General features: G+C 40.9%; 1 protein-coding gene across 2 annotated transcripts in view; it reads right to left on the reverse strand.

The window, feature by feature from the left end:
• tbc1d22a (TBC1 domain family, member 22a) overlaps nt 1-27148 on the reverse strand; it is a 121567-nt gene that overhangs the window by 73277 nt on the left and 21142 nt on the right. The window contains exons 6-9 of one of the 2 annotated variants that reach the window (XM_080051055.1): nt 26240-26310; nt 16698-16826; nt 13503-13568; nt 7482-7596 (exon numbers count right to left, since the gene is read on the reverse strand). In XM_080051055.1, the coding sequence (XP_079907181.1) occupies nt 7482-7596; nt 13503-13568; nt 16698-16826; nt 26240-26310 (381 nt within the window). Of the gene's footprint in view, nt 1-7481; nt 7597-13502; nt 13569-14020; nt 14084-16697; nt 16827-26239; nt 26311-27148 lie in introns of both variants that reach the window. The other variant, XM_080051056.1, reaches the window with a different exon arrangement.

Genomic DNA, 27148 nt, shown 5'->3' on the forward strand with positions numbered 1-27148 from the left:
GATAAAGAGCATATTGTAAGAGGAAGGACACATTTCGCCGAATTTGGGAAAGCTTTCTCAAGAAAAGGCAAGTGTCGAGGGATATGAGGAGACTTTATTCTTTAAAAGGGGATGGCTAGAACACACACACACAGACAGACACACGCGCGCACGCGCAAGCACACACACACTTCGACATCGCTTTCAGGACGTCCATCATACAGGCATATTGCCCTTTTTGCTCCTCATCCACTCCATCCTCCCCTAATAACCACAGAGACACATCTCAGAAAAGCTTTCTGACTCTACTGATGGCTCTGGTTGGTTAGGCACTTTATTTGTCCCTTCATCTTGCTTTGGCCCCTCACAGTGAGAGGTGAGTTGAGTTGTGTAAATGTCTTCTCCGCAATCTCTTTTCAAAGTCGTTTCTTAAGTAATTCATAGTGCCATTTGAAGTTGAGTGTCTGCTTCTGTTGCAATAACATCTGTTTAAAATTTTAAAATATACCCGACTTAGAACATCTAAGGTTTCTGGTCACATTGTTTCTTCCTTAAAAGGTTCCTGCTCAGCGAGCACATTATCCTACTTGACAAGGTCGGCAACATGGCAACAAAATGGTACAAACAGTACATACTGACTTTTAAGGACTAAAAGCACTTTTGCTAATGCTGAAAAAAAGACTCTTTACTTATTTTTCTTATTTTGAAATATAAAAACAATATAGAGTGTTTTTTTTCTGGGAAAGTGTATGAGTGTAAAAACAATGGCTCTAAGAATAACTTCAGCAACTAACAGTTTTATTTGTCATTGAGCAAACAGAACTACCATTTAAAATGGACACAGCTCATACTGCTGTGTAAACGTGTTATGTCAACGTTATACATACACACACACAATACAGTGGTGAACAACACTCGGCAATAATTGCTGAATTCTTTATGGCATCCTATCAAAAGAAATGCTGCCGCTGCTAGCCACTTTTCTGCTTGCTATGACAATCACAGCTACACAGCAGAGTATGGTGATACCAGGCCATACATCTCTTATAGTTGATAGGAGGAAGTACTGCCTGGCACAGCAGCTTGCTCCTGACAGTATGGGGCACCTTTTAAGTCAGTGATTTTCCCCTTTTTTTCAAAATCTTGATTTCCTGCTCTGTCGTTTGGCTTTCTCTGACACTGTTCCCTCTGTCACTCTTTCTTCAGCCTGCCAAGGGATGCTGATCTCTTTTAATACTTTCTGTGTCTCTCCATTCTAGCTGTGGTTCTTTCACTCATGGTTGTCAAACCCTTAGCACTCAGAATTTAGTTTCAATGCAATATGTCATCTCTTTGGCTGTCTCTAACTTTCTCCAGAGTGGATCCATACTCAGACACTTGCATGCAGATTACATTATAGATCCACTGGCCGATCAATGGCCGCTCCACATTAAAAGGAGGACTGGCCCGACCGCTTGGCCCGTCATGGCCCATCCTGGCCTTAATTAGATGACTTCTATTGTCGGCTAATTGGAGAGGCGCTACAGCTGTGGAGGATAGGTGGAAGACTAAAGCAGGGTAATGCCTCACGGTTGGAAAACAAGAACGATAGACTCTCTAAATCAATTTTCCTTTGACACCGACGGGGAAGGTCTCAGAGATTGCTTAACAGTCCTGGTGGATGCAAAACAACTTTGGTGGTATTTTTCATTCGACGGCATCAATGATCTACCAATTGGAACTTTTCAATTTGGATTAACAGCTGGTTGTTAATGAAAGCTGGTCATGTGAGGAGATGGGGGGAGTGTGGGGAAGACGGACCGGTTACGAGGTCGAGACATCATCAAAAGGTAAATGGAGTGTATGACAGCCGAACAAACACTGCACTGCTGCCAGACCAAGGCTGCTTTGTGACTCAGAGAAAAAAGCGAGTGAGCTAAAAAAGAATAAAAAAGAGACGCTAGCAAAGTGACAGGTAAGAATAGTTGAACAAAGGGAAGACAAGTCAACTAACAAGGCCTTACAAATATATTCAGGGGCAGCATGGTGAGTGCAGCAGTGTGGGAGTTATTTGTTTTTTGATTTCTTTGCCTTCCATATCCCCATCTGATTTTTGAAAGGCAGTGTAAAGCTGTAGGCAAAAAGACTTTGGATATCAATAAATCAAAAAGAACACACAAAGGGAGGGAGAGACAAAGAGAACCGCAAATATGTGATGCCTGAGACAACAGGGAAGAGGGAATAGAAGTTTAGTCTTAATCAGTGAACTGGCTCACGTCCTCAGACTCTGGCTGGTGCTCACGAACACAAGGCTTAACATTGTTCAGACGCAAACAAAGAAATTAAACATGATGAATTTATGAACATTTTGAGAACAAAATTGTGGAGTGCACGAAGGTAAATATCAAGGCTGCGATAGGAAAAAATACAGCAAAATATCGTGATGTGTATTTTTGTGATATCTGTATCGTATTGTCAGGTCCAAAAATAGATATTTTTTCAAAAATAAAAATGTATTTTTAAACCAGTTGTGAACTACAATCTCCGATGTCTTAGCAAGGCTTGTTTCCTCGCAATTGACTAGTTTTGAATATGAATTAAAGTTATAAATTAAATTGTTTTGACTCAAGTTGTCCATTAAATTATCAATATAATGTGATATGAACTATGTATCTTGATGCATATCGTATCGTGAAGTCAATACCCCGCCCTAGTAAATATAAACCAAAGGGTGAGCTGCTGTCAGCTCCATTTCTAAAAGAAATCTGGGTTTGGCTGCTTTAACTCAAGTAAGCTGTTCAGGACGTGGGCTCATATTGACTTGTTTTCTGCAAGCTGATCTAAGCCACTTTCTCACCTACTGTGCTCCTCATTTTGTTTTACAGCTTTTTAGGACTACTAATTAGTCCTCCTCAGCACCATCATCTGAACTCACACGGCCCAATTCCAAACGGCAGCAAATGTTTTGTCCATTAAACCAGCATCTGCAGTACTTGGAACTGTTTGCAGGACAGAAAATGCACAGGCCCTTACTGCTCCAAACATACACAGCTGCATTATACGGACACTTAAACACACATATACTGTATGCACATCTGTTGTTACTTCTAAACCAGTGTCTACTATAATGGCATACCCATTTAAAACTATTTAAGTAGCTATTCCCTTAACATGGCTATAATCAATATCTATACGAGTCTTATCACCAACTTTCGAGCGCTAGGGAGCGTTTCAGTATCTCTCGGTTCATTAGTTTGGAAGTGACTTTAGTTCACTCTTAATGCTCTCGTCAGAATTGCTTTCAGACCAAAAAACAGTAAAAAAGCTTTTTTTTTTTAAACCACTAAACTGCCTATCACGTCACAGCAGACAGACAAAGTCAGCAACTACGTTGTGAATATGGTGGATCATTTAGCAGCTAAAAAGACATATTTTCCAAAGGAGTTGGGTGGAGTCCCAAAAAAATTATGAATATTGGACTTGATATGCTCAATGTAAAAAAAAAAGTAAAAGGTAAATGTGTGCTTACAAATGTACCATATTAGCTTATTTTCCACTGCCCCCAGGTGATCAAAAAATCTATTTATACAAAATAAACAGATTATTTAGCTTGCATTAGGTGTATGATCTTTAAACTGAAATCTGTAGCAAGCCCTATTTGGATGTTAAACCTGTTAAACTATGGTGAGAGTTTCAATGTTAATATTTTGGCATTAAGGTACACTAGACTTGAGCATTTTTCTCTGCAAATATCCTTCCTTTTCTAAAAGAAGACAAGAAGTAGATAAGTCACAAGTAGCGGTGTGAACATTTACAGAAATGTCTTCAACACTAACACAACAGCAGTTTTACTGTGTACACTTTAAGGTTGTTTTAAGCAATTCATTCAGTGGACAGAGTAGATCAGCTTTCTGTCACGTTCACGTTTGTGCAGGTTGAACAGGTGTATTGACAAAGTTTGGTCTTTTTACATGGTTTTATTGCACTTAATTAAAATAACTACTATAACGACAAAGATTTTAATGTTTTATTTCACATGCTTGTGTCTATTTTGACCGCTTGGCTTTATGTGTGTTCATTGTTTTCACAGAACAGGGTTGTGTCTTTTGTGATTGGCAGATCATTTGAAGGTGTTTGCTTTACAAACACCTTGGAATGCTACTATTTTCATACTAGTATGTGTAAGTAGTGTTCAGACGTCATGTCTGCATTGCCTATGAGCTGTGTTTTTAATAGTGTTTATTTGTAGTAATTCTAAAAGAAATGAATTCTGATTTCCTTCTTTCATCATACGCTCATGAGCTCACGACGTACAAAAGAAAAAGAGACAGGAAACGGAATGCCATAAAAGAAATTAAAACCGAGAAGAGAAGAGACAGCCAGAGAGTGAGAGAGAGAGAGAGATAAAGAAAGAGAGAGAGAGAGGGAGTGCAAGAGAGCAAGGCATCATGAGAGAGTACATCTCACACTTCCTACCCCTCTATAAAAGGAGCAGAATTAGGCCCATGAAAGAGTCAAACCTTTCTTTTTTTGCTTTGACGCTCAAGTAAAACGAGAGCACCTAACAACAACAACAACACAGCGCCTCAACCCATGGTGCCAGATGCCAGCCAACGTTTGAAGGTTGGCTGGCTGTGTGTGTGTGTTGTTCCAAACTCATCAGCGCATGGAGATGCAGCGGGAACAAAGCACGGGGTGACGCCTTGAAGATCTGACGAGACTGTTACTCGCCCAAAGAGAAGGGCAAGAGAGAGAGAGAGAGAGAGAGAGAGAGAGAGAGAGAGAGAGAGAGAGAGAGAGAGAGAGAGAGAGAGAGATAGGTGAACAGAAGAAGAAAAGAATGTTGAGAAAATGACAGTGACAGAAAAGGAAGAGGAAAGAAGAAATAGGACAACGTAACAATAAAGGGATAGACTTGTGAAAGTGAGGGACAAGAGAGGCTAAATGAAGAAAAAAAAAACAAGCCAAGAGATCCATCGGCTCATAAATCAGTGTGAGCACAACTTGTCACCAGGGCTGGAAAGATGTGTAAACACTCTTTGTAATGGTTCCTCACCACATTGATAACGTTTGCACAAAAAGCAATTTATTCCAAAATGCTGCATGTCAGTTTTGAAGAAAATAATACACTGTTTTTGATAAGTTGTTTTGTAAAAGAAGGTCTTTTTTATTTATTTAGGAATTTAAAACTTATTTGCAGGCTTTTAGGTACACCTATTTGAAATGAACGCAGTCCAACACAATAGCTTTGCATTTTACACTATCCTCAAGGTGTTGATTTAATTTCATGGTCATTTTGGAGGCTGTACTTTTTTAGTTTGCCATTTTGTTGCACGGTATTGCATTATACTAAAAGAAGCCAAACAGAGTCTGATTTACAATAAGAGTAGAGAAAGTGCTTTCAAACAAACAGCCATTAGTTTGGAGCAAAGTGCTGTGTGCCAGAAGCAGCACAGAGAGGCGCAGGAGTCCAAACTCACTTGCGTGCTTTCCACCACTTAACTAGTGAATCCTAATTGTATCCCTGTGACCACAGTAGGTCTGGAGTGTGCAAAGCAGTCCATGGGGCATTGCGGCTTCCACTTAGTAACTGTATTTTGAATGGCTTCAAAGAGAGCTTGACGAGCCAAATCGTAGCGCAGAGGAACCAAACAAACGCAGCGCAGACATGGGATGCATGGAGGAAATCTCGTACTTTATACCTGTAGAGTTTTACAAGCTGTTAGGAATAGAATAATTTTCAGGACGACAGTGGGTTCAATTCCAAATTGCCTACTTTAACTCTGATTATCACCAACAGTCATACAGGAAAGGAGTATGCTGCCAAATTGCCTCTTTAATGGTGTAGTGTGTAGTGGGGGAAAATGTATCTTGCAACGCTCCCTTGCTATGCCTCCCGTTGGGAGAATTTACTGAAGCTATGGTGGCCTTCAAGGACAAGAAGCTAGTTACTGAGGATGGCATCATCAACCAAGTTTTTCCACAGTATCAAGTGATGAGGTGAATATCTATTTAGTTATGTATTCTTTTTAAGAATTTAAAGAATAAGATCATTTTAAGAATATTTTTTTAAGATATTTTTTGGGCATTTCTATGCTTAATTGATAGGTGACAGGTGCATTTCCAACAGACACTTACTTGAACCGAATAATGATGTTAAGTTTGTCCGTATTGTACTACTGTAGTAACATGGCGACATGCCCCGCTCCTATGTGTATATAAAAAGGCAAAATACACAGCAATTTTTATTTTCAAGTGAGTACACACTAATTAAAAAATACCTATTAATATTATATTCCCTGTTCTGAAAAATGCTAATTCCCTTCACAAACTGGGCCTTTAAAACAGGCTAGAAGAAGCCCAAAATAGCAACTCTTGTTAGTTGAATGAATAACTCCCTGGCCGAGATTCTATGGAGAAAATAACTGTTGTAGGAACTCTAAATATATTATTGTTGTGGGATTTGTTAGCAGTTCATTTCTACCGTAACAGTTGTCAAACTTCAAATCGTATTTAAAATCATCCATAAAATATGTAGCCTGTAAAGACTTTCTTCCAACTGCTATGTGTGATTTGTATCCGACAGAGTGTGTTTGTTTATACTGTCAAAAGAATTAAGGGCTGATAATAACAGTGAGCAGTTGTCATCTGTTCAAATGTTGCTCAACATAAATGCGCACAACAGGAGGGCTCTGGAGAGAACAGTGTGGTGTGAACCGGCGAACAAAGCATTCACGCCTACAAAGTGCTCTCGCTCACACATGCCGTACATTACACACAGCCGGTCTCATCGTATGGATTAACCAGACTGCTTGCTATAAATAGAAGGCCCGAGCAGAATGACACGCCAATAGAGAAGTTCCCCAAGTCTCAATAAGCTTTGAAATAAAATCTGATTGAAAATAAATGCTCATTAATATTGTAAAACTTAGTTGAGAAAAACTACACAGACCGTTTGACAGGACTGTGTGTGGGTGTGCCCATATCAAATGGTCTCCATGGCAACAGTCGTCGTTTTTAATAGAACGTTCAGGCAGAGAACTGCCGTGATTGGTTCAAAATACTTATTGTGTCATGAAAACCAGAGCAAAGCCCGCCTCATCTAAACTGAATTTTTGTAGAGTTCATCAAACTTAAATGGCAATAGCTTTGCCTTGCATTGATAAATATGTCTAACTCTTTTCAGATGCTCACAATCATGCAACATACTCCCCAAATGATATAGTTAGAAGGATTTTGTGGATTTGGCTTTAAGGAGGAGTTCATTGGACAGAAATGTGTGAAAATAGTGAAAATCTATTCCCTGTGACCTGGGTTGATGAAATGGCAAGTCAGACTCTGAAGTCTAGCCAGCTCTGGAAAAAGCCACCCCCCCTCCCCCCTGCACTGTGGAGAGCAGCACTCGCAGTGAAAGAAGTGAAAAGAGATGACTGATCCTTGCTTCAATAACAATCTCGCACAGAAGATTAGGGAGTTTTGAAATGAGAGGGGGAAAAAGAAGAAGAAGGAGGAACTGTACTCACCAATGTACTCGAAGACGTAGACGACAAAGAACGGCGTGACCAGGTCGTTGATGCCTTGCACGTAGCCGCTGGCCGGGTGGCGGATGGCCCAGATGAACAGGATCCGCTCGAAAATCTTACAAACACACACACAGAGATACGGTGTCAAAACACTAGTGTGTAGACAAGAAAACATTTACATTATAATTACAAAATCACCAAGTTCAAAGGGAGTCGACCTACAATGATATGAAACCCAAAAGCAATGAATCCCATTGTCTGAAAAGCTCAAATCAGGGAACGTGTGGTAAAAAATAAAAAATAAAAACAAACTAATAAAGCAATTGTCTAAGTATATCTCTTAACAATTATATTATTATGATGAGGCAAAAATGTGAACTTTAGAAAGTGAGTGAGGCGTGGCAAGGCAGTGGTAGAAATCAGAATCATTTGAGGCGTGCAAAGATGGTGAGGAGGAAATCAGTCATAGCACAGTCTGGCAGGAACACTACAGATGTGGATATTTGTGGATTTGTAAATTGGTATAAATTTGAGATTTTGACCACGAGTAGCACTACAGAGAAGTGTTTCTGTGAGTGGCCTGTTCTGTTTGGAAAGTGTAGGCACATGAGAACGCAGATGGAATTGGTGGCGGTAATGTGCAAAGTAGCGTAGCAACGCGCCAACAGCAACAAGGAATATAAACACAGCAAGCTAGGAGATAAGGATCAAACGATGCAGGGTTAAAAATACATATATATATTTTTTTAAACTTGGAGTTGCAAAGGAAGGAAATAACATTCAAAGTCCTTGATTCGGTGAGAAACAATGAACGGAAAAAAACATTAATTTGTTTAGAAAAAAGCTCCACAGGGCGCCGTTAATGGTTATTTGTTCTCATAAAAGCTTAGGACCTTGAGACATTTTAATATTGTCAAATAACAAATACGTGCTTGTAAAGATGCAAGTTTAAACCCTTAATTAAATGTTAATGTGCATGTTTTATATGTTATTTTGTAGGTACTTTGTGTGGTAATTTGGATCTCCTCTTGATGTATCCTTTTATCAACCGTCTAACTGCATTTAAGATCATCTGTGAATACGTTGAAAAGTCAAGCACAAAATGCTACCCTGCAAATGTCTGGGGCCTCATTTATCAACCGTACTTACGCACAAATCTGTGCGTAAGTAGGGCGTAAGAACATTGCCACGCAAAGTATGGCATTTACCAAAATGTACTTAGACTTATGAATGTGTGTAAATGTAAGCACAACTCTGACCATGCTTACGAACATAATCTAGTGGTAGAATAGCGATATTACAAGCACAAAGCAAAGCATTTAAGAGTTTCAACGTCTGCATTAACACTAGAACCGCCAGCGTTCTCTTTATATCTATAATCGCCACGCGTCAAATCCACCCGTGCATTTCTAGGGTAATATAAAGTCATACATTTGTTTGTTTAATCATCATCTGTGTTTTGGACCTCTTGTATTATAATCTAAGTTTCTTTAAGAACACTGATCACGACTCAGTAATGAAACTGAAGTAGATATAATATCGCCAATACATCAATGAAAACAGATGGTCAAAACAGCGTCCAAATGAGCTAACATCCTAAATGCAATAAATAGTTATATGGCACACTTATTTTTAGGTAAGCTCTAATTGATTATTCATTAAATGTGTCACGTTTACATGTTTTGAAGCGGAGGATCCCTCCGATGCTCTCTGTGGGTCTCAGCACTCAGCTGTGAGCTGGACGAGCCGCGGTGACTCGCCAGACTCGCCAATCACTCATTTCACTTAGTAGGCTAACTCTATTGTTGTTAGGAGCTTATCTTCATCTCTTTTTTATTGAAAGAGTTTATGAATGACTGCACGTAAAGTTGTCAGATCGCGGCAAACAATGCCGTTGCCTTACAACTTGCTCGAAAATATCACATTTTCCCATGCAGCAAGCTTTCTTTTGTTTTAATGCCTGCACTAAGTGCGCCAACAAAATATGTTTTGCTTCGATTCAATCTCGTTTACAAGGGTTTCCATGTCTGTGTTGGAGAAGTTTCTTTTCGTTACCCTCGGCTCTTTACCATCGTGGCGGAGAGGGGTAAAACACATTCAGATGGTTGATAAAGGGATGTGTTGTGACCATATATGGTTAATTGGAGGCGTTTCTGAATGCAAATGGGCTGAGCGTGAACGAGCATGACACTTAAGAACATGTGGGATTTATCAAGATTGATGACTTACTGGTGTGCGTACGATAGGCCAGCGCACGTTTGATAAATACCGATTTTTTTGTACTTAAGCACATACTAAATTTCATTCGTAAGAGTGAATTTAGAACCTTTTCTACGCACTGTTGATAAATGAGGCCCCTGGACTTTTGTGCCCAAATTAAAAACTAAAGGCATTCGTGGAAATGTAAGATGAACCATTCCTTTGCCTCTCTCTCAGCTCAGAGCCACGCCTCAGTCTTCCCTTGTCAGCTGTACTTTTTTTTTTTTTCACTTTGAACTTTGTTATCTGCTTTGGTGTTTTTCTCTTCCTCTCTCATTCTTTCACTCACTCTGTCTCCTTCTCTTGCTCTTCCCCTCTGAGTCTGTCTCCTTCTATTCACCATCTCTCTCTAACTCCCAACATTTATTTTGCCAGGCAAACACTTCCATCTTCGTTATGGGTGGCTGCTTAATGCCGTCAGCCCTAGTGAATTAGAGGAGGCTTGATGTTTAGCTTATTTATTTTTGTACTTTTATTTCTGGTGCTCAATTGGTTTTCCCTTCCCAAAAAAATACACATCACCCATCAAGTACTTTCTTATTTCTTGGAGATGGTGTCACGTTACTGTCACTTTCTAAATAACCTCATAGCTCATTGATTTATGGAAAGTAAACATGGCAATGTCATTCTTTTTGCTACCTGTACATTTTTGTTGAAAGTAATACAAATCAATGTTTGGATAGTCTGAGAGGTAGGTAAGATGCTACTCTCTCTTGCTTTTCCTTCCTCAGATCCTTTATACCTTCCTCCATACTTCACACCTTCCTCTCATCAAAGCCCTGTCTATCAAACAGGGGGGAGAGGTGCTGGTGCGAGCGTAGGGACTGGGGGTAATGGGACTTTCATGCAACCTCAAATAAAAAAAGCTGACATGCATATTTCACACCGGTGCCACCTGTACATAGAACCACTCTGAGTGAACCCGAACAAACACACACATCATCTACACGCACCCGGTTTGACTGCGGGCAAAGAATCCCACCTTGGTACGTGTTGGCATATGAAAGAGAGAAACAAAAAAGCGCAAGGGAAACGATAACGATATGCGCTTCTAATGCTAACAAAACAATACATGTATTCAGGTTTAAAGAGAGTTCACTCTGCAAAACAGACTACAAACATCCTTCTTGCAAATTATGGTAATGTCCTATTCGTTTCCTATTCTTCTCATAACCAGGTGCATCTCTAGGACAAGATGCCAGCTTCACCTATGTCACAACACGACGGCGCCTGCCAATTAGTGCCGGACCCCAAAGGACCCCGATAAGAGTAATCTCAAGAGGCAGAAATGGAATTCATACAACAAAACGCATACGGGTGGAAATCGTGGGCTCATACACCCGACTGGCCAATGTATTCATCAACGACCACACTCGCTTGTTACCAATGCACTCATTTCTTTTTGATCTGATTTCCTCATTGAAAAAGGCATTAGGTAAATGCTAGATATGAACATTGGAAAAAATTGGATTTCCTAATATGGCAGTCGAAGAGGTGTACTGATAAAAAAAATCGAGCACCGTGAAGCCTCTAATCACATTTTGGAGGCAAAACTGAAATGTTTGCTCTTTTTTTCCCACTTTGGGAACTGGTAATAGCTGATTATCAGAATCTTGTGAAATCTTGTATGCATTGTTCTCTCTAAAAACCAGAGAAACTCAAACACTTAGATAACCACTTAGGAAATCACTGAAGAATTGCTTCAATATCCCTCGCTCCTCAAAATGTGAACAGACTGTTGACTGCTTTCCATTTCCAATATATCGTGGCTGCAGGGAGGGGCTGGGGGGGCGCTAAACAAGTGAATGAAATGAACCAGGGGTTATTTTCAGGTGGCGCCTCAGCAAGCACAATCATATAGAGAAAAAAGAAATAGTCTGGAGTTTGTTGCATTTCAAAATATGTGAGAGCAACCTGTTTGTGTATATGAATTCACTCTGCTGGAGGCTTTTATTTGGTATGCAATGAGGTAACATGGCAACTGGGAGAGATGGGAAGAGGTGGTAAGGCGAGGAAGCAACAGCTTCTCATGGTCCGAGTCTATTTCCCACCTTCCCTCCCCTGGTTACAGCCCACGGGGTTTAATCCCGTACAAGACGAGGGCAGCAGAAGGTGGCGTTGCCCGGGGCACCGTGTGTGTGTCCGTGTGTGTGTGTGCGTGTGTGTGCGCGTGTGTGTGTGTGTGAATGCGTGCATGAGAGTGTGTTTCTTTATCTTGCAAAAGATTGTGTAGTCTTTAAGGGGTGTGTGTGTGTGTGTGTGTGTGTGTGTGTGTGTGTGTGTGTGTGTGTGTGTGTGTGTGTGTGTGTGTGTGTTTCTATGGGTGTACCTGCTCACACCTGCGCGTAGGTGTATACACAGAGCAGTGCACAGCCTTGGCCACCTCATTAGCCTGCACCTCATTATGGGATTTCTTTTTTTCTTTCTTTTTCTTTTCTATCTGGGTTTTCAGCGTGTGGCTTCTAAGGCCAGCGGTTCTATGTGTGACAGGGCCTCCGGGCAGCGCTCTCATAATAAGATGAACTTCACCTCCACATAAATACATGGAATCCAGTTAATTTCCGTGTTAAGTTGTTTTGGGAAGCCGTGCCCGACGGTCCCTTAGGCCCCGCCGAGCCAACTTCTTACACCACAGCAGAAACAAAAGTGACTCGCACTGCATTTACATTTTAAGCATTCAAGTAACACTGTTATCCAGAGCAACTTACAGTGATTAAATAGTGATGGATTCCAGTAATGTGTGCCTCGCCGTATGTTTTCCTAATGCGCCCAAAGTGCCGCTGATAGTTATTGTTTTATCAGACGTAATGCTTAAGAGGGTTTTAAGATAATTGCTTCTTATATCCCATAGCACACAGCGCCCAGCTCTAATAACAAATGCTTTGTTCAGGAGCGCTAACAAAGCAGAACAAAGACATATGAGAGCGCCAAGCGTGCACAGTGGAAGTTTGTGTGCGTCTCTGATCCCATGCATGGCTGCAGGTGTTATTTAATTCTCCTGTACGTAATATATCAGTTTGTGTTTCCGTGTGTGTGTGTCTGTGTGTGTCCATGCCAGACCATGCAGTGAGCTAAAGCCAGGGTTCTTCCCGTTTCAAACTCGGGTGCAGTCAGCAAAAGAAAGAACCAAAAATACCTTAAGAAAACGTATGATTATTTTTCAAGCCACACTTTCTTAACTTTGGGAATTTTCTTTTACTGAGCGTTACAAGATACTAATATAACACGAATGGATCCCATTACCCACACCATCAAGCAAAAACCTATTTGAACCAGTTCATGTGATATGAGGTAAAGCCACTTTTAGCCAAGATCAGTGAATATCTCTGTATGTACTGTTTGTGAGCGCTAAAGATAAAACAAGTGTTAATACACAGCCTAGGCTCTGTAAAAGGGCATGTTGGTAACTATGGTGAGCTCCCTTTGTTTACATACTCTTTGTTTACACACCTGTTTACAGAGCCTAGGCTCTGTATTAACACTAGATTTAGTTTCAGCGTGCGCACTGTACAAACAAGCAGCGAATCGTGAGAAACTATTAAGTGATTTTGACAAAAAGTGACAAGCTATCGCAAGTTTTACTGACTCCACCTTTAAATGTCGCTTGAGCATGTGCATGCTATTTCCCTTAACATGTCCCAATGCTGACCCATATCTACCCTATAGCAGAGGGGAAAACCCTGCTAGGTGAGGGTGTGTGTGTGTGTGTGTGTGTGTGTGTGCAACAGGAGGGTGTATGGAGGGTAGGGGGGATAGTCTCACCTCTTGGACAGAAGCTTGTTGAAAGAGAGGAATAAGAGGATTAGTTCTCGGTATGTCAATGTGAATCTGCAGAGAGAGAAAGAGAGAAAAACAAAAGACAAACTGAAGCATCGGGCAGGTTAGCACGGATCTTGCCAATACGGACTGACGGAGACAGAGAGAGAGAGAGAGAGAGAGAGCAACAGTTAGTGGATTGGAGTTCTTGATTGAAGGCAGACGTTCGGGGGGTTTTGGTGTTCTGAAATGGGTTAGCAGCGGTGGTCCTGAAGGCGAGGTAGCATTCTGTATGTGCTGTCCTGTCCTGTCCTATGTGCAAGCTGAAAAGGATGTGCGTTGGACCACGTTTGCAACCATTTCAGAGCATCTAATCCCCCTGAGGATGTACAATAACGACAGGCAGGCAGATTCGGATGCAGGACAGCAGCTGAGATAGTCCAGACGGGGCGGGGTGTGAGAGTGTGTGTCTTGATTTGATGGGACTGGCCTGGCCTGGCCTGTCCGCTCAGTGTCCACCTTACCTCTGTCACCTTTGGCTGCAGCATCAAAGACTCAGGGCTCATCCTGGGAATGTCTATTTGGATCTGACATGATACGGGAGAGAAGGGTGTTAAGACACAGACACAATCACACACATTCACACTCATGAGTAGATGTAGAAAGAACACTTGGCATGTTTTTGGCCCACTGTAGGATCTCCTTAATGCTCTCGGAAGGCAGCACATTCAGGCTTAAAGGGAAATTCTGACATTTATCAACATGACTGTGGACGTCCTCAATAAAGTAGAACACTATGCAGTTACCTGCAATAGGTGATAGGGGGCATCATTTATTTATGTCGGAATGAAGATGGAATTACACAACTAATTATCCGGGCTGACAAAGTAAATGACTGAAAGACTAAAAGATAAGTAATTGTTTTGTTGGGCGTACATTCCACAAGTAGCAAGGTGAAGGATTATGATGGGTTGCTCTGTTAATGCTGGAAGCAGCTTAGTAGAACCTTAACCACAAACTGGACAAGCCTATAATATAATATGACTGTGTAGCTGTGAGTGTTTTTGAGGAGTATTTCTGCCCCTTAGTGGTTAAAAGAAAACTTCTTGGGATTAGGGCTGGCCCGAATTATTCAAATATCCGAGTATTCGATTATTAAATTAGTATTCGGAGCTCAATTCAGTATTCGGGATATTCTTTTTTTTTTTTTTTTCAAAAAACTTTTTTTTTTTTTTAATTGCAAAGGTAGCTCAAACTGCAGTATATTTGGTCAGCAAACAATATTTGAATACACAAGTTATAAAACAATTGTAAAATACAAATTAGACGTTCATTTAAAACTTCATAAAAAAATTATCGAATTATTTGAACTTTGACCTAGTTGGCCGCTGCCCTTTGCGCAACCATTGATGTAGTAGGCTACGTGATGTTACAAGAGTGAGGCAAACTAAAAGCGTCACCAAGCGCAAGAGGGAGAGAGAGATGGAGGAAGAATAGATTGTGTTCCTAATAACTCTATAGGCTACCACAACATTAGCGCGATTTCGGAAGGAAATGTAATGCTTATGCTTGGCGTAATGCTAACGTTCGCTTAGCTCAGCTGTTTGTTTACATCAGCCATCATCATGGGAATAGGCGGTCAATAATGGGTATAATATGGACAAAAAAGACTATCAATATTGGATCTTTGTATGGATTTATAAATCGCCGAAAAGATGCACGTTCCTGGATGAATTGATAAGCTCCTGTATGGGTTACGATGGCGCAAAGGACAGCTGATTTGGCACGAAAAACAGCTGTTGCCTCCACGGGGAAAAAGTAAGGAACTCCAACTTTACTACCGTTCGAAAGTTATTAAAGCATCAACAAACTACGCAGCTTGCTGTCTCGGCTCACACACTCGGTTTCAGTGAGTACATTGGCATTATTAATGTTGGTTTGATGGTGTGTTTTTCTGGAACGAATATCCGAATATTCGCTCGGAAAAACCAACGAATACTCAAAGCCTGAAAAATGGCATTCGGGCCAGCCCTACTTGGGATAGAGCAATAGTGCTGCATGACTTCAAAAAGCTGGTACTGGGACTTCTACTATGACTAAATATATATGCACATGATGTACGCACGCACGCACGCACACAAACGGTTTGGGCAAGTTCCCAACCACATAAACATAAGAAAGAGACAGATGGGCATAAACGAGAAAAAACACAAACTATGGAGGCATGTAGACATATAAACAGGAAAACATAAGACATATAGGTTCATGTACTGTATGCAAATATATCTTCAGTCATTTAAACAAAGAGAAATACACATACACAAACTACTATTATGTGATATCTAAATGCAGAACCAACATATGTCCAAGCACATATAAACACCCACACACACACACAGAAATCCACTAGAAGTCACCGCTCACTACATTGACATAGACAGAGTTGGAACAAGCAGAGTTTGGCAGTAAAAGAGGCTTCACGACTCAATCCAAAACAATCATCAGAACAAAGTATGCCAGCTTTCTGGCAGTGTGCGGAGAGGATCAATGGGAAATTGGACGGGATCTGTAAAAAAAAAACCCGACTGATTTTGCTATTGACGGCCCACTTTGATGTTTCTCGTCGGCTTCAAATGAATGGGAAGTAGTCGGGTGTGAAAATGAGAGAGCGAGATTCGGGAGGGTGGGAGTGACGGACAGATAAACAGACACAAAAAGTCAGTCAGAGTGAAAAGTATTTTGAAAGTCAAATAAAAAGAAAAAAACAGTTCTGGGTTGTTTGTCTCGACCACTGTCCCTCCATGTCAACACAGACAGACAGAAGGACAGACAAATATACAGACAGACTTAAGTCCTATGAATACATGTGAAAGAATGAAAAAGGGACAAGGGGTAGGACATGGAACTGGTTAATGTAATCCTGTCTGCAGGGCTGAACCCTGTCAAAAGACACACCGTCTCAGACACACACACATACAGAAATACATCCTTGTCATCCCGGGTTAGTGCTGAGGGAATGCATTAGTGAGATGTTCTTGTAATTGGAAAACGGAAACTTTTTGTAGTTCCTCTTCCATATCCTGTCCTTCAAGTTCTGGGACTCAAGACAGGTGTGGTAATAGTCAGATGTTGGAAGAAATGATTATACGAACAAGAACACAGGATCTGTGAAAATGTGCGTGTGTGTGTCTTTGTTTATACCTGTCTGTATGTGTCTTGGTGGTGTTCATCATTGCGGGAGTCATAGTATTGCTGGATGAAGCCAAAATATTCTTGTCTTTTCCTCTGTAGGACGCTGTCTCTTCTTTCTGCATTAGCTGGAAGGTAACCCTGAGAGAGAGAGGGGAGAAAGAGAAGGAAGGACACAAGAAAAAGACGTGTTTTATTATTATATAAGTGTTTTAGATTATATTTTCCAAAAATACAGCATTACGTCTATTCATCTTGTTATTGGTCCTCACTGACAGGCTCAATGCAAAAGCTATATCCATTCAGTTTTCTCCTCGAGGGTTGAAAGAGAATTCTTACCCTTCATGTCTGAACCCTAACCTTGAAGCTAAAGCCAGAATCTGGTTAGCTTAGCTAAGATGTATAACAATGAACAGGATCAAACAGCCAACATGGCTCTGAAGTCAAAAGTACACCAATTAACACCTTATATCTTTTTTTTTGTATATTAAAACATTTTAATAATATTTCTGTGGAAAGGTTTCTTGGCCAGAAGTAGTGGGGACTTCCTGGTGTTTTGTTTCACACTACAGGCTGTTAAACCAGACACTGCCATGTTTACACCTTCACAGCTTTTGTCAAATTAAATTAACAAAGATATATTACATTCATTAGTGAGCTTTAGAGGTGCTGGTGGGCAGATTTATTTACCTTTGGAAAAATTATTGAAATTGTTAACACTAAAATTAAACATGTCTTCAACAAAAAAACATGTAATGTGAATAGCATACACTTTAACATTAGCCTAAATTTGTTTTAATTGCCTTGAATTTCACTCATGTAAAATTGTCTGAAATGTGTTATCAACATTTGCAAAGCCTTAAAACATTGCAATGACACTAGTCCAGGCCCATAAAAACAGTGAGCAATTAACTGGTACCAGTCCTAATACTAATGCCTCGTTTCCACCGAGTAGAGCGGGTCGGATCGGAGCGGTTCGGTCCGGGTAGTTTGGCTTTTCATTTGCCAAAAGTTGGGTAGGGTACGGTTTAAGCGCACCTAACCGCTCTGAGCCGCTCCCGATCTCAGTACTCCTCCGTAGGGGTACTAGCCGCCTGAAAGCGGGCCGAAACGGCGGAGCCGTCATTTGATTGGTCGAAATAATCCTTTCCGCCATGTGTAGTCATCTCGGCAAGAGTGAAGAGAGTCTTGTGTATTGGCGAAAATGTGAGCACAGCAATGTTTATTTTGTGGTGTTTTTCCTCGTCAATAAATTAATCAGTTGGTTACACTGTGTCCCATAGTCACGTAGCTGCCGCAGCCAGCGCTGTTCTCTCACTGTCTCTATCAGTTGCAACTTGCACCGAGCCGTCTCTGTGTGTTTTCGCCATAGATAGTAGTCTAGGCTAGTAAATACACGCTCACAACAACACGGGGGGAATAAATAAAGAAACGGCTGGTTTGACCAAGCAAAAACGAGAGATCGCTGGCTTGTGAGCGCGGCACTGTTTATTGTGTGGTGTTTTTCCTCGTCATTAAATGAATCAGTTGGCTACACTGTGTCCCACTGCTACGATGTCACGTAGCTGCCGCAGCCAGCGCTGTTCTCTCACTGTCTCTATCAGTTGCAACTTGCACCGAGCCGTCTCTGTGCTCACAGCAACACGGGGGGAATAAATAAAGAAGCGGCTGGTTTGACCAAGCAAAAACGAGAGACCGCTGGCTTGACCACAGTTGTTCCACAGCCCGATAGTTTAACCCACATTCTGGCGGCGGCTATCGCAGTCCAGCCTAAACCCCGCCCCACCAGTAAGGGTAGGATCCGCGGTGGAAACAACACCGAGATTCTTAAAAGTGAGCTGTCCCGCTCTGAGCCGCTCTGATCCGACCCGCTCTACTCGGTGGAAACGAGGCATAATTCACCTGTCTGTTTGTAACAAGTGGGTTCCAAGTCGGACTCATTAATTCTGAGGGAATTCTCAGGGTCCACTGTTCGGTTTCTCTTTTTCCCCTGTCTGTCAGTTCACTATTTAATGAGCATTTATGTCTAAACTCTTGATCTGAAGCATGGACTTTCTTTGAGTTCGTTAGCACATACCAGCCTCCATCACCTGGGATAACATAGCCTGTGAATGACACAAACTTTCTGCTGTTGGACCAAATGCTTTCTGTCTCTTCAAGCGAGCTATACCTTTGTGTCTGTGTGTGGTTGCACTAGTGGGAATGTGTTTGTCGAACAATCTGTTTGAGCATACATTTGTGAAAGTGTGTATCGTGGTTGTGCGCCACGGCTTATGCAACAAGGAGAAAGTCAGCCCCCGAAACTCGAACAACAAATCTTAAGTGTAGAAAAAGCGAGAGAGCTGGGACAGAGGGCTGCGAAATATTCACCAAGTAAAAATCTTAAAAACAGAAACTCAAACATGAATGCTAGCTCTAAAAGTGTGTCCAGAGCTGGGTGTGCTGCTGATAAACCTAAAAAGGTCATTCTAGTAGAAGTATTATTTTTCCTTATGTGCAGATTTTAACAATGGGATCAGTTCTCTGGTGTCTTACAAGCTAATAGCATGTAATGTTAGTAATTTGTCTAAGAATCCCCGAGCCCCTTAAGGCCAGGACACACCGGTCCGGTCATTCTCCCCATCGCGGTCCAAAAAATTCCCTTAAAGCCTCTGAAAAGCAAAATCCACAAAATCCTTCTAACTATATAATTTGGGGGAGTTGTCTGCATTACAGTAAGAATCTGAAAATATTTGGGTATATTTATCAATCCAAATGAAAGATATTGTCATTTAAGTTTGATAAACCTTACAGAAATTGGGTTAAGATGAGGCGGGCTATTCCCTTGTTCTTATTATATTTTGAACCAATGACAGCAGTTTTCTGCCCGAACGTTCTGTAAAAAACAATGACTGTTGCCATGGAGACAGTTTGATACGATCACGCCCACACAGTCCTGTCACATAGTCTAGAGTAGACAGTAAAAGAGCAGTTTTTTTTTTAAATTAAGTTACTAAGTAAGTAACTATTTTATTTATTTTTAATAAAATAAACACCCAGCTTTAACATCATATATTGATTTTTACTATTTTAGACCAGGGGCTTTCAATCTAGGCACCGTGATATGTGGCTGTAAGCTCCACAGGTCAAGACTCAACCTCTGTACTTAAAGCTTACAGAGAGTTCCTTGTAAATGATTTAGTAAACAGACAGACGCTGTGGTGGACCTGTGCTCTGTACATCACTCTGTCTGTCTCGTATAGTACATTTATCTGTCAACACTTTCAATTAGAGTGGAGCATTTGGCTGCTGTTCAGTCACATCAGAGAGCGTCTGTGTTTTGTCACTGGCTTTACTGGCATCGCCATCAAACGAAAACTCATGCCTGCACCGCACACCGAACAAATCAAGCCTTAAAATGTGTACTATGCTTTCTCTGTGTGTTTGTGATCTATGTGCATAATCTTGTTGTTGTTGGAAGCAGGCTATCACTTTTTGGTAACACTCTAGCGAGCATACAGAACCATACTCATGTACACACACACACACACACACACACACACGCACACACACAAAAGTATACATTTTAGGCAACTGTCTGGAGGGGAAATCAATAGGAAACGGAAACAACAAAATAAATTCTCTTTTTGTTGTTGCTGGGTTTTTTTTTTTGGTTTTTTTTTACCTTGGCAAGGTCCCTGGAGAAGTTTGGAGTCTAGAGGCACAACCCTTTTGTTTGTAGATGCACAAACACACACATATGCACCTGGCTAACACATTCAAACTCATGGTCATAAATTGTGAAAAATACACATATTCAGTTATTTCAAGCACCATGGTTGTGTTTCTCACATCACATTTTACATTCCCTTTCAGCCTAGCCATCTTGTCAACCTTCCACAGTACCATCATTAAAAGTATTTTTTTATTCTCTCTATCTGCTAGTTACAGTTACTCACTCTTCAAAGGTAGAATGTGTAATATCAGGAGTATTTAGTGGTGTGATTTTAGATTGCAACCTTCCCTTGCTAGCGCCTCCCGTTCAGAGAACTTTCAGCGATTATACACTAATTAAAACATACTTATCAATATAATATTTCATTTCTACCAAATCTGTTCTGAAGGATGACAATGAATTCCACACACTGTGCCCAGACTGCTTTCTTTTCTGCCAGTCAAACAGACGGTCAAATGTGTGCCCGCGCAAATCACGCTAAGCTGACTGGGACTTTTTTTTTTTTCTACAGTCACACGCTGCCAAAAAGTCCATGCATCACATGTTGGAACTGCTCCATTTGTGGACAGACACGCACAACACAAAACCGCAACAGGCCAACTACTAAACAGTGGGCTCCGGCGGTACTTGCACTCCGCCAAATGAGGGGAGAGGAGAGCACGTGTGAGTTGAAGGTTAATGTGCAGCTTAGTGGAGGTCAATCTCACTGCAGCTGCATTATTATGCAAGGACAAGACCACACACACACAAAAACACACTTACACACACACACACAGGGATGTGGAGACTATAAAGCAAGGCACAAACTGTGTCATAAACTACATTGTGATTCTATTTTATCACATCTCTTTATTACTAATGATAGAATATTCGAGAACTTAAATATTTCAATGTGCCCACATGTTGAAGTTCAGTGGCTTCTCATTTTACTAAGGGTATAACCGGTAAAAAAAAATAATGATCATTTCTTGACTTGCTTGTTTCCAAGAATATGGAAGGAGAAGGATGCAGACAGCACTGTGCAATGTGCCTTTCGTTTAGAAAAACAGGGAATTAAAATAACTGTATGCCTCAAAGTAAAGTGCAATAAGTGCACTTATGCCTTTACTGGAGTGACTAATTTTCATTCCATCTGAGGCATGCTGGTTAAAAGGGGTGAGTGGGATGGTAAAAAATAAAGAAATAAATACAAGACTAGAAGTAAAGCATAAATGTATGAGGTTCCTGCCAGTGGTACAAAATGTGGCAGTGCATGCTCCTGCCTCAGTTAATCACTGCATAAAGCTCATCTCTTCATTCTTCCTCGCATCAATCCACTCCTGGATCCTTCCATCCCTCAAATGGATCCTCCACTTCAGTAAGCTCTCTGTCTAAAAAAAATAAAAATAATTAAATAAAGGAATCGGGGGAAATATGCTTGGGGAGTCCATTTGGGGAATTTGAATGAAATAGTTTGTTTTTCTTTTTTGGTCTGTCTTCTCACAATCTAAATTGATTTCTACTTAGCGGGGCGAACATTACTTTGGAAGCAGTCGGGGGGAAAACAAACTGTCCCTCTCCAGGCAAGGCAAAAGTTGAGTAAAAACTAAACTTTACTTCGTTTCTCTGTGCATGTCCATTTTCCTTCCACATTTGCTGAGGGATTTCTGTTCAGGAAAAAAACATCTACATGAGAACCGATTTCATGACTGTGACTCACCGACTCCCAACTACAACTATTCAAAAAATGTGTGAGGACAAAATGAAAAATTATAATACACAAGTTATTTCTACAGAAACTTCATTCAGGGAATCGTCTTTATAAATAAAATAAAAATCAGACAATGTTTCCTGGAGTCTTGATTCACCTAAGCCACTCACTCAGTCAACAGTCCAGGAGGAACACAGTTTGGCTCCTGGCTGCATGAACCGTACATATTACTTTACAAAAGGCTTTTGGGTCAAGGTCGTAAAGTTTCAGAGAAATCAAACCACCTCCTCCCCTCAGGTATTCAACAAGGCCGTGGTTAAAATCCAGAGGAATAGATAGTGTCAGCAGTTGCCAGTGCTGCTTTTCACTCATCTTCTCTATCAAAGGGATGACCTATCCTTTACAGTTGGAATAGTTCAAATGCAGAGAGCGCATTTACCCACACACATACAAACCAAAGACACACATACATAAAGGCAATCGCTTTCATTTCTTGGCCCTGGGTCCGTTACCCAAAACAGAAAGCGGGGTGTTAGCAGTTAATATTGAGAGGTGAGAGTGGATGTGCCCTTCTCATAAACTTCATTAGAAGTTTACACATTTAAATGGAACTAAATGTTGTGTAGCCGAAGGGGCTACAGGCGTCTGTGAGGCGTACAGAGGAAGGCTGATCACATTGTTATTTACTTTAAGACGATACAATTATGTTTGCTGCTGCTGGAAGGTAACAGTTCAACTAAACAATCTCTACATCTGTCCCCGCTTCCTGATACATCTCGTATAAAGCATCAGCCTTATCAATATTTTCACAGCCAGTTAGTTTCTCCCCCTTCCTTCCCCCCTCTCCTTCTCTCTCCCACCAATTCACATTTAACAGCCACACTCCATTAGCAAATGTACATATTGCCACGGGCCTGACATTCTTCCAGAAAGGAGAAAAGCCATTTAATTTTCTCTGTTCTCCTGCAGGCTCGGGCACAAAGTGCTCTTTAAAAAAAAAATGAAATAAGACAAATTATTTTCAGAAATAATAGGAAGTTCAACCGGATGTATTTCTGAGGCCGCGGGCGCCCTTTGGAGTCTGTTGCTCAAATAGTGAAGGGAGGTAGAGGGAGCTATCCAGTGAGGCTAAATAATTGCTCTCTCAGGGCGCACTCCCACTAGGCATTCATACTGAAGTCTAGTTCATTTGACCAGTGTGATTGCTCTCTACCATACTCAAGCACTGTACACTTCCTTGGCTCTGGAACGGTTGGAAGAGGTGTGCTTTGTCACGGTACAGATGCTAATGTACGAGCACGGACCGCAGTCCTGACGTCAATTCATATGAGACTGTTCCCCTGATCTAATATGCCAATGCTCCAATGGATATTTAGAGAGCATTTTTGCAAAGGGTTTGTGTTGGTCTGATGTGGAGGTGGAATGTTTGCAGCGAATTTGGCCGGATGAATTCATTCCAAAAACAATCAGTTACAAATACGCTCCCAAACCCAAAGCCACGTATTAACCACATAAATTCATTATGTGGTGAAATATCGGCCCAAAGCAATGGTGCCCAGGCCCAGATCTTCTGAAGCAGTGTGATTGCAGGCCAGGCCCGGCCAGTGGTGGCATAGTGCTTTAGGCACCGCACAGATGGATTGGGCCAAGTGTGAATGTGCCCTCACTCCCTCTCCCTTTTTATTTCTTTTCCGTTTTTGTCTGCTTTTTAATTTCCACACTGGCTAATAACAGTGGAGACAGTTCTGGAGGATTTGTGGTGATGTGGCATTGCCGGGCTCTAACCTCAGTGAGAAACCTTGTTATTCTTCTCTGTCAGGTAGAGGAGAAGAGCAGCACGGCTCAAGCATGCCTGCTTCAGGGAAGGTGAGAAAAAATCAAATAAGTTGGTGCACGGTGGTGAGCAGGAGAAGGGCACAAGGGACACCACTAGAGTGAAGCTTTATTAGGTGCCTCTGCCTAGTTTATAGAATACAGTGTGTCTGTGCGTGTGTGTGTGTGTGTGTGTGTGTGTGTGTGTGTGTGTGTGTGTGTGTGTGTGTGCCGAAAGGAGATAGATTTTTTTCGAGCCTGATCCCCTCTCCATCTATCTCTCCACTGTATCATACCAGAGACAGGACAGAGAAGGCAGTCAGGTGTTATGACACCTCAGAAGATATGAGTGGTTTTGACACTCTGCCCACTTTTTTTCGCTCTTATCCGAATCTTGGATTTAAACCTTGGGATAATTCCTTTTTTCCAAGGCTCCAAGATCTAGAAATCTATTGAAAACCCTGCGATGTGGAGCACAGATGACCTATAGATATGGAAGTATAAGATCCAAGTGTCCTCTATGAAGATGTGAGTTACATTTCACTATAGCTCATTTAAACGTGTTAAAAAATCCTATCCAATTTGTCAATGTCCGTTTTATGAAAATAAAAGTAGTTTTCTATTACCTTAGAATGATGAGCATTTTATATCTATATAGGAAGCCACCATGTTTCTAAAGTACTGGACAAACTTAACAGCCTTATTGTATATGTACTATAGAATAAATAACTAGCATCATGTCCTTTGAAGGCCACCGTAGCTAATTTTAAATTATACAAGCGGGAGAGGGCAGACACAAATCGTTGCAATCAAGAACTTCTCCAATAGATGCCACTAAATACTCTTAATTTACACACTGTACCTTTACGCTGTGTATTTAGTGGCATCTTAACTAAAAAACTTTAAAGTTGGAAACAAATGTTGGACCAAAAACAAGTAAAATACTGCAGTAGAGGCTAGAGAGGTTTCTCTAAAAAACCCTTTTTGCAAGGAATTCAACCTGACCATAGGGCCGATCCTCTCGTGTCTGTACGGTAAATATGGATTCTGAGCTTAGCTGAGAATAAAGAAAGTAAGCATGGGGAAACAGCTTGACCAGCTCTCAAAATCCAACAACCAAGCACCTCCAAAGCTCTCAAGCCGTGTTTGCAAAAATGTCAAACTATTCCTTTAGGCTAACTTCTGCTGCGGGGGGGAAAACTTGCTTCTCTCATTGTTTTAAATGTTATCCGACTAACCTGTCATATTTCTTACCGTTGTTTGCTTTCCTCTGTTTATTTTTGAACCTGGTTTTGTTCCCTCGTTCTCCTTCAGGTGGACCAACCATCATTCATACAGGCCACAGGGCGTCCACTGCATTCTTCTTATTTTATGAATTTTATAAATACTGCATTTTCACAAAAATATAGGTGTACACACAGGCATGTACACACAATATCTATTTACTGGCCTACACACAAATAAAAACATTCCCAATTGAACAACTCCAACTTGAATAAACCATTAATGGGGTGATCTCTATGGTACATTAGCTAAAACACCAAGACACTCAAACACACACACTAACACCATACGTGCCTGGCTGTGTACACTGCGGCCAATGCTTTGGAACTGCATACTGCATTAAAAGCCCTCACTTCAGTGGAGTACCAAACAAAGCAGCCGTTAATGGTTAGAGTGCCCGGTTGGTAACCTCCCACCACCAGAAAACACAAACACACACACACACACACACACACACACACACACACACACACACACTAACACAAAAACACACACACAAACACCTTTAATGACATCTTTTCTGCGGCACATTAACTATTGTGCAGTAATTAATGGGAGAGTCACGGCGTTCAAAAAGCCAGTCTTCTCTCTGCAGACTAGGAGCTGTACACCACAACAATGGCTTAATGAGTAAACACACCGCGCGTCTCATGAATAAATTATGTGTGCCTCGCAATTCATTTTCCCTATTGAAGTTTCAACAACAAAAAAAAAGCAGGACTGTTAGCAGTCTTCATAAATCAAAAAAAGGAGGGGGTAAGGAGAGAAAACATGACAGCAATTGTGTGTGTGTGTGTGTGTGTGTGTGTGTGTGTGTGTGTGTGTGTGTGTGTGTGTGTGTGTGTGTGTGTGTGTGTGTGTGTGTGTGTGTGTGTGCGTGTGTGCGTGTGTATATTCAGCTTTACGTATAAGATTACAAAGGTTTTTAAGCATTTTTTTTATGTTTTACACAAAGTTGTGTTTGTGTCACTGTGTCTGCCATAAAGCACAGTAAATAAAGGAAGTGCAGCATGCGCGTAGGTGTATACACAGTACACTTTATAGAAAACTTACCGATAGAAGCTTCCACGTTATCGGCCGCACCTGTCGTGGGATTCCAGACCAGCTGAGTTTCCGTAGCTCCTCTGTAACACACAAACAAAAATACCAGGTGGTCAGTTTCATATCAAAGAATGTATTCATTTTTTCACCAATATGTTTTTAAAAACATTTTCCCGCAATATAAGCTTAGTAGAAATATTTCCATATCGGCATGTCAATAAAAACCAGAGATGTGTTTGACGTAATTTAGTGAGAGTTTAACCACCAGAGAGCATTGAAAAGTGTATTATTTAATTAAATGTTTTCCTGTTCAATACATATCTTGAAAGACTCATTATCAAGATTGTTATTAAAAAATGGATGTTGTGCCAGGGTTCTAGATTATTTGTTTTACTTTCTAATATTGGTATAGATGCACAAACCAGTGTTAAACTACCTGATGTATAACTTTCCCTCTGATATTCTAACTAACCAATTTCCATGAAGAAAAGACTTCTTTCCCCTTGTAGATGTTTGATTTCTTCTCTCTTCGCCTGGGGTTCGACCAGCACCAGACTGCATTGTATAACAATAAGAATACCGGACTTTGATCTTGAACATCGCCGTTGGCATTGGCCCTCAAAAATCCCAGCCTCCATCAAGCTGTTCTCCTTCCTTGTGTTCAACATTTCTGAGCACTTATAAAGAATGACGCAATAAAGCAGCCAAAAATAATACTAGAAAGGAAGTGAAAAAGAAAAGATTACTGGTGTTTCACCACTTTTGTTTCATCCGAAATTATATTTTATTGAAAGAAAGAAAGAAAGAAAGAAAGAAAGAAAGAAAGAAAGAAAGAAAGAAAGAAAGAAAGAAAGAAAGAAAGAAAGAAAGAAAGAAAGAAAGAAAGAAAGAAAGAAAGAAAGAAAGAAAGAAAGAAAGAAA

Source organism: Ammodytes marinus, assembly GCF_949987685.1.
Source record: "Ammodytes marinus genome assembly, chromosome: 22".
Taxonomy (NCBI): domain Eukaryota; kingdom Metazoa; phylum Chordata; class Actinopteri; order Uranoscopiformes; family Ammodytidae; genus Ammodytes; species Ammodytes marinus.